Raw genomic sequence first — 15786 nt, 5'->3', positions numbered from 1 at the left:
GCCCGAAGGTACTGCCCCTCATCGCTGATCAGTCCTGTCACTTTCTAAATGGGCCCAAACGGTTCAGATTGGAGCTTTGCAAGATGAATTCGCCAGTGAGAAATACAGAAACGGGTGTATCCATCTGCTTTGCAAGGCTACTTAAATCCCAGGTTTTCCTTAAAAAAAGATGTTTGGAGTAGAGCCATTTTATCTGCGGGCCGATTAATTGGGCCGATTATAACCTTTCACAGATTAATCAACATTGGCCAATACGTAGCCGATATCTTAACTTTTTTGCTGTCTCTGCTCTGTCGCTCTGTGTTGTGTCTCCATGCGAAATTCAGCTCGAGTGCCTGTCCCCTCCCCCTCAGATGTAGAGTGCAGCAGCAGCTCTCCCCCACTCAGTGTTGCCAACTTAGCGACTTTGTCACTATATTTAGTGAGTTTTCGGACCCCTGTAGCAACTCTTTTTTAACAAGCGATTAGCGACAAATCTTGTGACTTTTTCTGGTGTTACTGGAGAGTTTTGGAGACTTTGACATGAAAGCACGTATCGTTGCTCTTCTCACTGAGCAGTGCTGCAGCTGTGGGCCCCTCTCCGTCCCTAAGCACTCACAAGCAGCCTCGTCCTCATACAGTTCGACTGCAGCAGAGTAGAGGACTAACGCTTGTTTCAGACTGGGATTGTGTTTGCTGCTTGCGTGTGCCGCGCTTGTCAGCTCCGGTTCCTGCCGGTGCGGCTTTCACACAGGGCGCGAGTTTTCTGTGTGTCAACCGCACCTCCCTGCTCTCAAAGCCCTGTCCTCAAAGCTACTTGATTCAGTGTATAGAGGAAGTGTGTCGGAAACTATTCAAAATAAAAGCATTCTGTACAAGTGAATGGAGTTTCTCTATAGAAATTCCAAACCGGGCTTTTACTTTGAAAAGCACAAACCAGAAAAGCATTCATATGGTGTTTATCTTTCCTGTGACATATTCTACCAGTGTGGAGACAGAAAGTTTCACTAATAGTAGATCTTTAGAGAACAGCTTTATAAAACAGGCACATTTAAGCTTGTGGCCTTCCTCAGGGTTATCAAGAAACACATTGTAAACATATTTTGTGTGAATATTTGCCACAACGATGTAAATATGGCTCTCCATTTATCATTTTCCTGTCTAATATGGTCCACAGCCACATTATAAGATTATTATACAGCATTTTAATGTCGTCTAAGTTGCTTTTTTGTGAAATAAACAAAGATAAATGTAACTGGTTATTCACATGTCCACATTCGTGTTCATGTACAGTATATTTCCTGTGTATATCAATGTTCTTATTTCATGTATTGGCCAAAATATCGGTTATCGGCCAATATATTGGATTTCGGCTGATATATTGGATATCGGCTTTTTTTTTTTAGCCCCCAATATCCGTATCGGCATCGGCCCCAAAAATCTCATATCAGTTGGGCTCTAGTTTAGAGGTTGACTGTGCACCAAAGGGTTGATGTTTTACAATCTTTTAAGACAGTAGATTCAGACGAGACAAAGTGATTAAAGAGTAGCTTTAGCTTGAAGGGTTAAATGACAGTTTCCCTGACTTTGGATAAGTTATGCTATTAGCGAGTGGCATGACAGTCACTTAACAGCACACCCAGAGTGCAGATGTCTTGAAGAGTTTGGTAAAGCAGCAGGAGTCGGGGCAGAGATGAGTCAGGTATGAAAAGAGGTCAAAAAGACTAGAAGAGTTAGCTGTCGAAACATGAGATGGGCAGAGAGAGGTATTAGCACCAGACTTGAGAACCACAAAAAAAAAAAAAAAAAAGAAAAGTTAAGTTATTGTTTTTGAAATTTTGCTGATGTTGCCAGGTTTTTTAGAGGCCTTCAACACGTAAGATGCTCTTTCCTCAAATCTCTAGTTTCTGCAAAAAAAAACCAAAAAACCAAAAAAAAGTTTTAAACAAAAAAATGAGGATGATCTGTTAAATGTGTTTTAACTTTAAAAAAAGATGAACTGATTTTAATGGTTTGATATAAACTGTTTGAATTTGCTCCGTAGTGTCATGAAATCGAGTAAAGCAGAGGGAAAGGTATCCTCTGGGGGACGGGTCACACAGGGACAGCACAATATGTGCACTAGTGTCTTTGTTTTTCCACACAGACATAAACACATCATGCTGCTACATAAAACTACTTTGAACTTAGATGTTTCATTGTCTAATGTTGATGTTCAAAAAATGCCAGTCACTGCTATTTTCATTTAGCAAACTGTAGCAGTCATATTCTGATTTATTTTCCCACCACCTTTCTTGCTTTGGTGGCCCACAGCTACACAGTGAGCTCAGAACAAACACTCCTGTCCACACTGTGTACTGAGCCTTGGCTTGGCAGGAGTGTGAAAATCGAGAAGAGCTTTAGTCAAAATGCCAGTCTACAGATCACTAAGAGCTTTCCCACTCAGGGTTTCCTTAGGCTTTTAGAGAGGCTTAGGTGGTAACAATGCCAGTGGGGTGGGTTTTGTTCAGGGTAAAGGGTGTGTGAAACTCCCTAAGAGCTCAGACCCCTTTAGGAAAAAAGTAAATTTTTAATTAATTTAAAGATATTAGTGAAACTTTTCTAACCAAAGGCTTTTAATATGTCAAAGTCTTTTTTATGTGGCAGTCAGGTAAGACATATACTGTGCAATTTACAGGTAAATGATACAGTAAATCACACTTTGTCACAGAAACACAGAATTAATGGACAGAATTAGCTAAAACTGATGTAAAATGTGGACAGTTGCATTGCACATCTGTTTTAAATGTTTGTAGAGATTTGACTTTTTAGGAGAGTTGCAGGAGAAAGGTGTAGGCAATTAGGCCAGGTACTAATGGAGCTGTGAATGGTGGCAGAGAAAACTGTGAGTTTTAAGCTTCAGTATCCACGCTGGCCTAGGACTGAACCCTGGTTAACCCACCTCGTCTTTCAGTGTCAGCTTCAGTGGTAATGTGACAGTTTGAAGGATGGAAGACTAGGGAAAAAAATACCTCAGCAATACTGAACAAATGTTTCATCACTGTCCTGGAGCTTACCTTTTATTATAGAGCATTTAAAGCTACTTTGCTGAGTTTTTCAAAGGGGAAAAATGGGACTGAAATTATTATCAGTGCCAAAAGTAAACAAGACAACCACTAAAAAGACAGGGTGTCTCTGTATTGTGATTTTTATTGCCATTAGCACTGCCACCAGACGGTGTCAGATCAGGGAATTGAATAACAGCCTTTGTTTACATTTTCCAAAGAAATGATTTGCAGTTAGTGACACGTTTGACTGTTGTAAGACAGTAGGACAAGATGTTTGTTATAAAATACTACTTAGACATGTACAGGACCAGATCAGCAAGAAGAGAGGGGGTACTGCTTTGTCAAAGGGGTCTTCAACATCGACACAAAATTCATACCTTAAAGGAGCTTTAAATAAACCCATGTAAAACCCAGGGACATTCAGTTGTATGTCCAATTAGCCAGTTACAATATATCCTTCCAAGCTGCACATTTCTGCAATTGTTTGGACACGACTATGTCTGGTTATAATAACTCCTGAGCTCTGAGCTTTCAGTCAGTATCTGGAAAAGCACGCAGTAAAGGAAGCTTGAACTGCAGCCACAAACTGCATTCCTTCTGTATAAAGGAGAATAGGATAGTGTTTAAAGTTACCATTTCCTTTCTTCTGGACTTAGTGGACACAGTCCAAATGAGACTAGTTATCAGCACTAAGAATTCTTTAACTCTTTATCCCTTTTCCCCCTTCACAAAGCGCTCTGAAGTTACACCGGCTAAAAGAGACAAAGAGAGGTGGAGAAAGGAGGAGGTAAAATACAGATGGACGGGGAAAGAGGAAAAACGGAGGGAAAGTGTTTGTGAAAGCTAACAAAGGGGTGTTGGCTGTGTTTCAAAAGGGCGCGTGGCGGCTAAGGAGGATGAAGCGCTTCAGGATTCATTTACATCAGGCCTGACAACTGCCTCACATCTCCCCAAGAGCCACACAGCTCTGGCTTAGAGATTCCTAAAGAGGGCCCTTCTTCTAGCTCCTTCTCTTACAGCCGCTCTCTGACTTTCCTTTTTCTTCCTCCTGTCTCTTTTTTTCTCTTTCCCTTTTTTCACTCCTATTCTCTCCTGCGCTCTCTCCTCTGCTCTCATGCGCTTGCCAGTCTTCAATCAGCCATCATGAAAGTGTCTGTCTGGGCGTCTTAACTATCCTCTGAGAGGCAGACACTTGTCTGGGCCTGCCTTCATCCCCTAAAGGCGTTTTTTGACTTGGACTTATTTCCCTCCTCACACCTTTTCAACTTCCCTAAAGAGCTGACAACAAGTGAGAGCGACAGGGCAAGATAAACATGAGGGAAAGAGACAGGAAGGGAGATGAGAGGGGGAACTTGTCGGCTGAGAGGGAAGAGAAAGTAAAGATGTTATGAAAAATAGGGAGAGAGGGAGAGGAAGCACATGAAAATGAGGTGAGGATACTCAAAAACTGAAAAAAGGTGAAGGAGATGACCTCATGAGGAGAAAGAAGGACAAACCAAGGTGGACCAAAGCAGAGGAGAGATGGGAAAGTTGAAGGAGAGGGGGACTCCAGTAAGACAGGGAGAGTCACGTTTATCAGTGGTCCCACAGTGTGTTTCACAGGATTTAGGGATGGGCTAAAGGGAGAGAGTAGGACAGGGCACATTAAAGTTTTAAGGGGGGGCCCTCTTATGGAAGTATTTTCTTTTTGCCTTGGTTTGATGTGAAAGCGAGCTGCTCCGGCTTTGACGGTGTTGTCTGCTGTGCAGTTTTTAATATTCATGCAGCAGATCGGGAAAGGAGAGAGGAAAAGGAGTGGAGAGGAGATTTTTGGTCAAACAGAAAGCTAATTTGCGGCTGAGGCAGTTTAGCCTGAGGCTCTTTCTGCTACTGGGGAAATGAGCTGGAAGATTAGCTGTATGTATAATTCACACACACACACTCATGGCCACACTCACGCATACACACATGCATAGACATGCAAAAACACACTGGTGGTGTATGCTTACACATAAGCACACACGAAGCCATGTGTGTTACGGCAGAAACCTGGTGCTTGGCCTTTACTGCTGCATCTGCAGCTCAGGCCGCTCTCTTATATTTACAAAAGCTCCAGTGTGGTGCTTTTAATGGTAGCCAATGATGTTTCATGTAATGCTTTTTAATTAATTGATCATCTCTGTTCCCCTTTTTGTCAGCTCTGGCGTTTCTCACCCAGACCAAAAGTTCAAGCAGCTCTGAAGAAGGAAACAAAATGGTGGGATTTTTATGACAAAGATTACTGGGTCCCATTTACCTACTGCTCTCTCAAAGAAATTGCTTCCGAAAATATGCTTGAATTTTTAAAGAATACTCTTTTTTGCAAAAACAAAATTACAAGGACTCTCAAGAGCACTCAGACATTATCTGAGGGTGGATATACCTGGGCAGAATTTTTAGGTATTGTGATTCCTTAATGCCAGATCAGACAGATTTTTGGTCGGGATACATTTTTTGCTGTCTGCCATTAAACGTGGGGCCAGACAAACGCTCTCGCAGTGTGACATAATCAACAATGCGTACACACTGCCCCATGACCATGACTCGACAGTGTTGGCATGTCAGTATTTTTTGCATCTTCTGTCTAGTTTGACACCCTGACCTGATGACAACAGCGTCTACTCTGAGGCTTACTAATAGAAGAGCATTTGCTCCCAAAACCAGTGGTTCTCACCGTAGGGTTTGGGATCAAACTGTGTATTTAAGCAATTAAATGAAAATATAAGCATGAAATTAGTTAAATATAAAATAAAAACGTGTTATCAGTAGCTTTGGTGCTAGCATCCTAAATAAGTGTTCCCTCATTTGGGAGCTGAAAAGCATTTCAAACTGTTATGGGGTTTTTATATTGAAAAAAAACTATTCGTGCCACTTTTTAACCACTTTCCCTACCCAATTTTGCCACTGTCATTCACAACTTTCATAAATTTAAGTTTGGACCCCTTTTTTGCCACTTTTTACTAACTTTTGCCACTTTACATCAATTTTGCCAAATTAACCAGATTTTTCCAGTTTTCCTCACCAATTTTTACACATTTTAACACATTGTTTACACTTTATTGTCAATTTTTGCCTATTGTTGCTTCTGTTGACCTAATTTTAGCACTGTTAGCCCCTTTGTACCACACTCGACGCCCATTTTTGGGCAGTTAAAAACAGTTAAAATCCTGTACATAGTAGTTCCTATCATGTTTTGAAACTAACCTGTGCTAATTAAACTGAGTTTTAGTGTTTGTTGTACAGTCTTTCAGGTGTGGGCTATGCAAAAGCTGAAGGACGTTTCTCCAGTTTTAGTGTTTACTCTTGGAACTTCAAGCATTATCCAGTCACTTAAGCAAGATTTATACATATTCCCACACCATATTTTTACATACTGAGAAGCTAGCATATCTTGGCTGATTTCGCTGATTTTATCAAATTGGGTGAGTCAACAATCTTTTTTTTCCAGTCATCGATTGCATTAGTTGATTGGTCGGGATTGCACTTGTAGAATTTCCAGTCTGTCAGCCAAGACAAATTGCATTGTCTGGCAGGGTGCGATCTCAAAAGACCAAACATTGTGTTGTCTGATCTGGCCCTAAATTAAGCACTTTCATGGCATTATGTTTTAGTGTATTGTATGGCTGAACGATTTGTAAAAATAATACAATTGCAATTTTTTTTCCTCAATGCTGCGATTACATTTTAATATGCATTTATTTTTTGGTCTAAATTTTCAAAAACAAGACAAGTCAGATTTTGTTAACTCTTCTTAAAAAAATGGTATGTGGAAACATGAGGGTAAAGAAATTTGGCACTTTCTGTGATTTGACAGCAGACCGTATTGCTGTTTAATCTAATTTTTTACTAATATCTGACCAAATGTCTCATGTGACACAGCTTGACTCGTCTTGTTGCTAAAATGTGCCATACAAATACATTTGCCTTGTACTGCCCTGGCTTCAAAATGTAGTCAATTGTTTTTCAATCATGCTTTATCTAATTTGGAAAATAGACTATGATTAAAAGCTAAGCATTTTAGTATCCACGATATTAATAATCAACTTTACACACTGGTTGTGAATGAATGATCTGTCATCTTTCTTGTTTTATAGTGGCAGCTTTTAGAATAAATGTACCATCAAATGGTATTGATTCTGAATGAATGTGAGATATGAGCTGCATTTCTCTTTTGTTTCATTTTTTTTTTCCCCCTCAAATTGAGATTGGACACATCATGAATCCAACATCAAATTTTAGGAATTGTGTGAAGAACAAATATACTGAAGAAATCACTTGAGAGGTTATGTGTGGATGAAAAAAAGATTTACAGACTTATAATTCCTACTGACTGATTTCCAGGTCCATGACAGACGTGTGAGTCTATTCCTGGATGGGCTTGAAGAAGATGGGACACCATTTGACACACAACCTCTGACCTCCAGGCTCTCTGATATCAGTGAAGATGGCGCCATGTGGGTTGGACTCAGCTCTAATGGTATGGTGGCATGATTATCTCTGTTTTTTATTCCACATGTAAGAGGTTTCATTGCTTAAGAGAAGCATTAGATCCACATTCCTTTATGCCCCAAACCCTCAGTGGTGCTAACCTGGCACGTGAGATGGATGTGTGAAACACATCCATCAGGAAAATCACTCATAGACAGCGTTTGGGTAAGGGCACAGCCTTTGAGAAAACTCAGAGGGTGACTGGATGAACGCACCAATCAGAGCCATAAAAGGTGACGTAGCTGCTACTGACCTGGGCCCCTACCGAGGAGTAAACTCCATTTGAACTGCATATCGCGAACCATGGCGACTGTAGACATGTCAGTACACGCCTTTTGTCATTTTTGAAAAGAAAACAACTCACTGCTGTTTTTGTTCTTCTTTTAACAAAGCAGTGTCGTCAAGTTCTGATAAAACTGGCACTTTAGCAGCATCCACGCTAATGTCTTCCCCCATTATTTCACTGGCCTTTTGTTGCTGCTTGCTTACGTCATGACTCTGCCGCACCCGAAGGTACTGCTCCTCGTTGCTGATCGGTCCTGTCACTTTCTAACTGGGCTCAAACGGTTCATATGGGAGCTTTGCAAGATGGATTTGCAGTGAGAAACATGGAAATGGGTGTATCCATCTGCTTTGCAAGGTTACAGTGGTGCTATGCTGTTATAACACTTTTGGGTGATATGCACTCAAGAAATTTTGTCGAAGGCTTTGATCAAATTGATGCCTGCAGCAAAAAACATAAATACAGTAAGAAGACACTTAAGACCCACTTAAGATCCAGTGACCAGTGTTTTATCCTTCATGTGGAGAAAAATGAACGCTTAGTTTAACTTGTCTGTATATCTTAATATTGGGTCATTGACTGCTCCACCTTTATTCTCCTCCCAGCCTTTATCCCCCTTGAACTACACATCTGTGATTGATTGGTGGTGCCTGAGAGCCTTCTCAGAGTCAATAGAAGAGAAATTGAGAGAAAAATGATATCCGTTCATCTCGAGGGTGATAAACGAGTGTTTTTCTTCTCGTTTATCAGACATTGATCCCATGCTCATAGCAGGTAGCATCTGATCAGGTGAAGATCCCAACAGTGCTGATCAATACAAGTGATTGGCTTGGGGGAGAGAAAAAGTATGTGTGTGTATGCCTGTGTGTGCATGTGTGGTTTTTGAACCTGGGGGCTGTGTCCAGAATCCTGATCAGTGAATTGATTATGCATATGCTGATCAGATGTATTGATAAACAACAAAGTCTGTTGTAGGAGAGTACTCTGTTAATTCAAAACTGTCAAATAAGTACAGCAAGTAAAAGCAGAGAAAAATCATCAGCCTTATAATTGCATTGCCCATTTTTCTGAAGTAGTGGTAAATTGTATGGAAACAGTAAATTTCAACTCTGTAATTATTTAAGAGAGGCAGATTTTTTGCAGTGGTGTGACAGTGACTGAGATATTTATGAACTTTCTATGCATGACCCTGAAATTCCACATACTCTATCTGCACTATCTGCACACAAAGTGCATCTGGAGAAAATCGCTCCCTTTTTAGTTATCTTTGCAATTCAACTGCATGTGCTCCAGTCTGTTTAAAGTCAGTCTAAAGAGTAGAAAATCCTTAGAAAATAGTCAAATTCCTCTCTGGGTAATTGTGTCAGCAGGTATGATGTGAGCCTGATATACAGTGTGGCTAACATTAGCAGCTAACTCCACCAACCTTTGTTCCTCTTTGCAGATTAATATTGTGCTATGATATGTGGCCTATTTTCAGTTAGACTGAGTAGTTATACATGAGTTCAACACTCGACAGCCTACATACTATTTGACTGCTAAGCCACCATTAAGTTTCTCATGTTTACGTCCAGTGAAGTGCCTTGGGACAGTTCAGACAGGAAAGCAGAGGCCATTAACTGAAGCTAAAGAGGCCTCTAGTGGCAGGAGGTTCGTCACAATTTAAAAGAGCATTACAGACTGGGATTTCAAGCCTGTGTTTGTAAAAAATGATAAGTAATTTGTTCAACCAACTCATGCTGGGTAATTTGAAAAACTCATCATTGTGTAATTTTACAATTCTGGTGTGAACTTGTAGTTTTCCTGTGATCTTGATATCACTTGCCTTCAGCTGGTCGAAGCAAGCTGCTGCATGCATGCAACGCTGCAAAAATATGTAGTATGTGGAATTTGCTGGTGAGTCCTTCAAGGTAAAATATTGTAGATGCTTGCAGGAGGTAATTTGCTTTCACAGAAAGAAAGGATTTGCTTGAAACAATATGAACAATATATTGTGTAATCCAGAAACTGTGTTATTTTATTAATCACTGTGGCTCTCATATATTTTGCAAGAGTTGTATGAACAAATGTATTATGCAAACTGATGGTTTCCTAATGCTGTCAAATGCAAAGGCACAACCAAAATCTTTCAGTCAAACAAAAAACAAAGCTCACAATCTACTCGCAAAAGAAATGAAACATTGTAATGAAGAAAATTCCAAATCAAAAGCGCACCAGAAAAATCACAAGAGACACTGGGGATCATGGGGGACAGGAGACATTCAACAAACTGACAGAAACTGAGGCAAACACAGAAACTAATGAATTCACTGTGAGTGATTGGACTCAGGTGTGATAAACAGGACACAGGTGAACCTTGGAAGTGCAATCAAAGTGGAGAGGCTGGAAGACAGCTATGGAAGCAAGCTACAGAATAAAACAGAAAACAAAAACACAGGGAGGGAAGGACCACAATTTCTATCGAAAGTAATATTATTAATAAGAGACACACAAGGACAAGAGATAGAGGAGGTATAAAAATCTGAAACAACTATTAAAATATATCAATCTGAAAAACAACACTAAAGAAAATCAAGACATATTGGCTGTAGCTGTGTAGCAAACAAAACTGTCACGTTGCATTTGCTTATGGAGCTTATGCTGGTATGATACTGTCTAAAAGCAGCTGGAAAACTACACTTGGTTGCTCTGTCCTTTACTGATAATGAAGCAGTTTCGCATCTTGCTGGAAGAAATGAAACAAAGTGAAAAAAAGCACAGTTTCAGGCATTAAAATTGTACACTAAACTTCCCAACAAAGTAAAAACTCCTCATCCTGGGCCTGTTTACATAGAAGTTTTTGTATAGCATGGCACAGAAAAGGCCAGCAATGGCTGTTTAACAATGTTAAGTTTGTTTCATTTCTGCTTACCAAATCAGCAAAGACTGACATCTGCATGATCACATCTATGGTATAAAATGGTAACAGGGCCAGGGCCGGATGACAGAGGGAGAAAATCAACAGACAGAAGTCCCACATAATATTTTGTTACCTGTAATAATTGTCATCACTTCTAACAACACAAAAACACACTCATGGAAGAGGAAACTGAGAGCGACAGATGACAGAAAGTGAAACACAGAGAAAGAAGACAGAGACCTACACAGAGGAGAGAGAATTAAGGCTTATACCTTGCATCATCCCAGTAACAATAGGAAGAGTGCTTTTCAGAGGAAGCCATAATCCCATTTCCACACGCTAAAGAAATCCTGAGCCAAAGCCTAAGGCTGCACAACCACACACTGTTCTAACACACTTATATCCCATAACACTCTCTCTCTCTGTCTCTGTTTTACACACAGATACACCCCTCCACCCCCAGCACATGCATGCTCACATTGTAGTTGAGCCAAACATGGCAAAGCCTCTCTCAAATGCAAATATATACACACGCTCATACACTCTCTTTCTCTAAAGTAAGGATGTACTTTACACAGTAGAGCCTCAAACACACACACTCTCACACCTTCACAGACAAAGCTAGACAGAAGCCCAGGCATGGCAGGGGTTCTGTCGATGCTTAGAGACGTTTATCTGTCTTCTAAGAGTTGTTGTCAAACTACACAGAAGTTTGTTGGACACTAAAGGACTGCAGCTCTCTTTGGACCTGCATCAACATCTGTTTGGGGCTCTTTTGTTCCATCCAGTATTGTCACAAACTGTGTGAGAAGATGTGTCAGTGTTCAGTTATGTATATGATGGTTTTCCTGCTGGGTTAGAAGAATTTATAGTCTTATTATGTTTTATATATTTGGTATTTTCTTTTCCACTTCTTTGCATACCCTCTCTTTTTTTAAACATTGTCATTCATAAAACTAACAGGCAATTTTATAAAAGCTTTAAAAAGAGATTGGCTTCCTGATATAAGCCTGAGTTGTAGTATGACTAATTTGGAAGTAGAGCTGAATTTCAGAGTAAATGTACAGCATGTATTTTTAATTGCAGTGAACAGGGTGGCACAGAGACTATTCACAGCCCAATCAGATGCTCCCAACTGGTTGGATTCATTTCAAGGATGTTTAGAAATTTGGTTGTACATCTCCCCATATTTGCACTGTGAGAGCAGAGGCAAGAGCTGATTCCCCAGTTTCAGGGATTTTTCTAGCAGACATCATCTAAAAGCACCATTGCAATAGCAGGCATACCTGTTTGATGTGTCCCTCTCTCCTATCAAGAAAGATATGAATGACAAAAGTCATGTTGACAGGAAGTAGCTGCAGACTTAAGGCTGACAGGAATTTTTTTTCAGATTCAGCTACTGCATGTTTGTTGATCATGCTGAGCATGAGAGAGCAATAGCACCTTGGACAGTATTTGTATTTAAGTAGTACATATGAGACTACTAAAATATTTATCTGACTTCAACTTCTTTCTCTGGGAGTTTTCAAAGAACATTTTTTAGTGCTCTGTACTTATTTCAGTTCAATAACAGCACTCAGGCCATACAGGCTGTGCATGTTACTCATGCTTTTGGTTGTCTTGTAAACATTCACTCATACAGTGTGAGTTGACATTCCGCCTTAACATTTTGATAATTGACCCAGAAACAGGTGCTATAAGATCCAGACCCTTACTCCCTTTCATTTAATTCTGTTAAGAACTTTTATTTTGACCTCACCAGTTTCACTTGTCTTTATTTTACTTTTGATGACATTAAAGAAAGACTTTTTTCGAACGGACAGACTGTTCATTTTTCTCACAGGTGTAGAACAAGTATGCCTCATATGTTTCAGCAAGCTTGCAACCATTAAATGGAGTAATGCCAAACATCACTAGACGACAAAGTACACAACTTTGAACAATCATACTGACTAAAACCTGATCTGAACACACTAAAAGAAAATCCAATCAATCAGGAAAAAGTGACAGCATGTGACTGAGTACAAAAGCTTAATCAGACGAAAGCTTTCTGGATCCATCCTCTGGATGCTTTGAGATGTCCTGGTTTGAATTAAGTTTTACACCTCTCTGACCTTGCAAAGCAGATTGATACGCCCATTTCCATGTTTCTCACTGGTGAAGCCATCTTGCCAATCTCCCGTCTGAACCGTTTGGGCCCAGTTAGAAAGTGACAGGACCAATCAGTGACGAGGGGCAGTACTTTGGGGCGCGGCGGAGTCGTGACGTAAGTAAGCAGCAACAAGAGGCTGGTGCAGTTATGGTGGAAGAGATTAGTGAGGATGCTGCTAAAGTGCCAGTTTTATCAGAACTTGACAACATTTCTTTGTTAAAAGAAGAATTAAGAATGTGTGTACTGACATGTCTACAGTCGCCATGCAGTTCTCTATGGAGTTTACTCCTCAGTAGGGGCCCTGCTCGCTAGCGGCTACGTCACATGTTTTGTTGCTCTGATTAGCCTGTAAAGATGTGACAGAACGTTTATCCAATCACCCTCCGAGTTTTTTTCAAAGGCTGTGCCCTTTCCCAAATGCTGTCTATGAGTGGTTTACCAGATGGACAAATCCATCTGGTGTGTCAGGTTAACACCTCTCATGATTTTTATCATTTGTTGTCCATAGATTGGTTTGCTTTTCTTTTATCTCACAGATGTTAAATGTTTTTTGAGTGCTTCTTGTTTTTGGGGTATTGTTGGACATTTTTATTTCCCTTTTTTGATGAGTTTTGATAGAATTTGTGTTTTCATTTGTTGCTGATTGTTTTTCAGCTTGTTTCACCCTCCTTGTTCTCCTCTAATTTGTATGACTACCTGTCATTGGTTGCAAATGGTAACGACTAAGATCACAACATAACGAATTATTTATCAACCTTGGTTTAAGACTCACTTGGCTTTACTTTCTCTGATTCATATTACTGCCTGCCATTGGCTGTAGTTTATATAGAGATGTGAGATCTCCTACTTGAATCACATTGAGCAGCCAGTCATCACCTTTTTTCCTCTCTGATTATATGATATTCTAGACCCTTGCTTGAGGAAATTTTTTTGAACTGGTCCTGTGGGAAGCTACATGGTGGCACAGGGGGTAGCACTGGTTCGAATCCCAGCCAGGGCCCTTCTGTGTAGAGTTTGCATGTTCTCCTTGTGTTTGCTTGGGTTCTCTGTGGGTACACCGGCTTTCTCCCACAGACCAAAAACATGCTTGTTAGGTGAATTGGTGACTCTAAATTGGCTGTGGGGGTGAGCGTGCGTGGTTGTTTATCTCTATACGTCAGCCCTGCGACTGACTGGTGACCAGTCCAGGGTGTACTTTGCCTCTCGCCCAACGACAGCTGAGATAGGCTCCAGCCCCGGCAACCCCAAAAGGGATAAGCAGTGTAGAAAATGGTGATGGATGGGTAGACCTATTGAAATTTTAATTGATGACCCCTGTTATACTGTATGCCTGGTCTTCTCAATTTTTTGTAAGCTAATTTCTTTACTTTTGTTTTCTTTTAGCTTAGTGTGAAATCTACAGATGTTTCATTGTAAAGTTAAAGTTCACAAGTAAAAAGTTTAGATATAGATTAAAAAAGACACTTGGTTTGGAAGTGGTTAGTAGTAGTATTTAAAAAAATTAGAATCACACAAAAATTAGTCCTCAGTTAAAATAAGTTGGCCGATGATGCCTGGTTATCCTTACAAAGACTTTTTTTAGCCCTCAAACTGTGCTAATGAATTTGTCCTTAAAAGCCTTTCTGCTCTAATGGAAGCTATGTGAGATCCTGTTCAGCTTTGTATCATGGACTTGGCTGTTATAAGCAGCTGTGGGCAGCCTCACTTAGCTGGAATCGAGAAACTGATAAGATAATCTACTAAATACTGTGAAATCCTCTCACTCACTGCCTTCAGTACAAACCCATTAACACCTTCTTTATGTTCTTTTCTCCTCTCTTTTCATCTCTCAAGGGTCTAATCAGTTCACTGGAAGGATGCAGGACTTTAGATTTTATCCTGCTACGCTGACCAACAGGTGAGTCAGGTAGAGAAAGGCAGAGGTAGGGTAATGAATGATTAAAGAAAATAGAGTTATATTGAAAATGTAAGAAAGAAGAATGAAGGAAAGTGTGTTTGACACAGGATAAAGAGGGCAGGTGATAGCGACAGAGAGATTAAATGAAGTGAGAAAGGGATAGAAATGGGGAGGAATACACAGAGATACTGTATAGATTAAAGTGACAGGGAAAGAGGAACAGTATGGAGCGATAAAGAGAAAAGAGGTAAGAAGAAAGAAGGGGAAGGCTAATCGTTGCATCTTCAGATCCATACTGCTTCCAGAGGATTTTCCTGAGAATCCAATACAAGGCAATTAGTGTTTTGCTTACCAGTGATGTACTGCACACAGCGAGGACTTGGAGCTTACAAGATACTCTCATCAAGATTAGGATGAGACAAAATGAAAGATTGAGTTTTTAATTTATGCCTTTGATTTTCCACTTTGCAATAAAAGTTTAGTCAAAGGCCCATCAACACATGCCTTTAGATTTTATCTTAAATTGTAAGTAATTACTACAGCTTGTTTGATCACTGTTAGTTTTAATCAGCACAATCAATGCACAAGTTAGACTTGATTAGAAATCTTTTTCTTTGAGTTTCAATGCTTTTTATCATGAATATATATTGACATATGTTATCTTGAAATATTGAATACGATTTTGGTTAAGTAAGGTTTATTAAAAGGTTAATCATCAGAAAAACTGAACTTAATGCCAAGCTTCTTAACATGTCTCTTCCATGTCATCTTGAATTTTTTTTGCTTCAGTTTTGCATCATAGCTAAAAAAAATAACCAGCTGTTTCTTGTTCTAACAGGGAAATAGTGGAGGTGTATTCAGGGGTCTTACCCAAGCTTCATGCCCAGTCTGAGTGTCGCTGTCCTCCCAGTCACCCCAGAGTGCATCCTTTGGTTGAAAGGTACAATACACACTTTGCAAATCTTCAGCCTTTATTGTTACCACATGGGGAAATGAAAATGTTAAACTGTCTTGAATATTTTT

General features: G+C 40.0%; 1 protein-coding gene across 1 annotated transcript in view; it reads left to right on the top strand.

Annotated features, from left to right (window-relative positions):
* ush2a (Usher syndrome 2A (autosomal recessive, mild)) overlaps positions 1-15786 on the top strand; it is a 300866-nt gene that overhangs the window by 21048 nt on the left and 264032 nt on the right. Inside the window, exons 5-7 of the mRNA XM_041790781.1 lie at positions 7386-7521; positions 14700-14763; positions 15602-15703. Of these exons, the coding sequence (XP_041646715.1) occupies positions 7386-7521; positions 14700-14763; positions 15602-15703 (302 nt within the window). The remainder of the gene's footprint in view (positions 1-7385; positions 7522-14699; positions 14764-15601; positions 15704-15786) is intronic.

Source organism: Cheilinus undulatus, linkage group 1 (genome assembly GCF_018320785.1).
Source record: "Cheilinus undulatus linkage group 1, ASM1832078v1, whole genome shotgun sequence".
Taxonomy (NCBI): Eukaryota; Metazoa; Chordata; class Actinopteri; order Labriformes; family Labridae; genus Cheilinus; species Cheilinus undulatus.
This window is presented reverse-complemented; position numbering and strand designations above follow the sequence as displayed.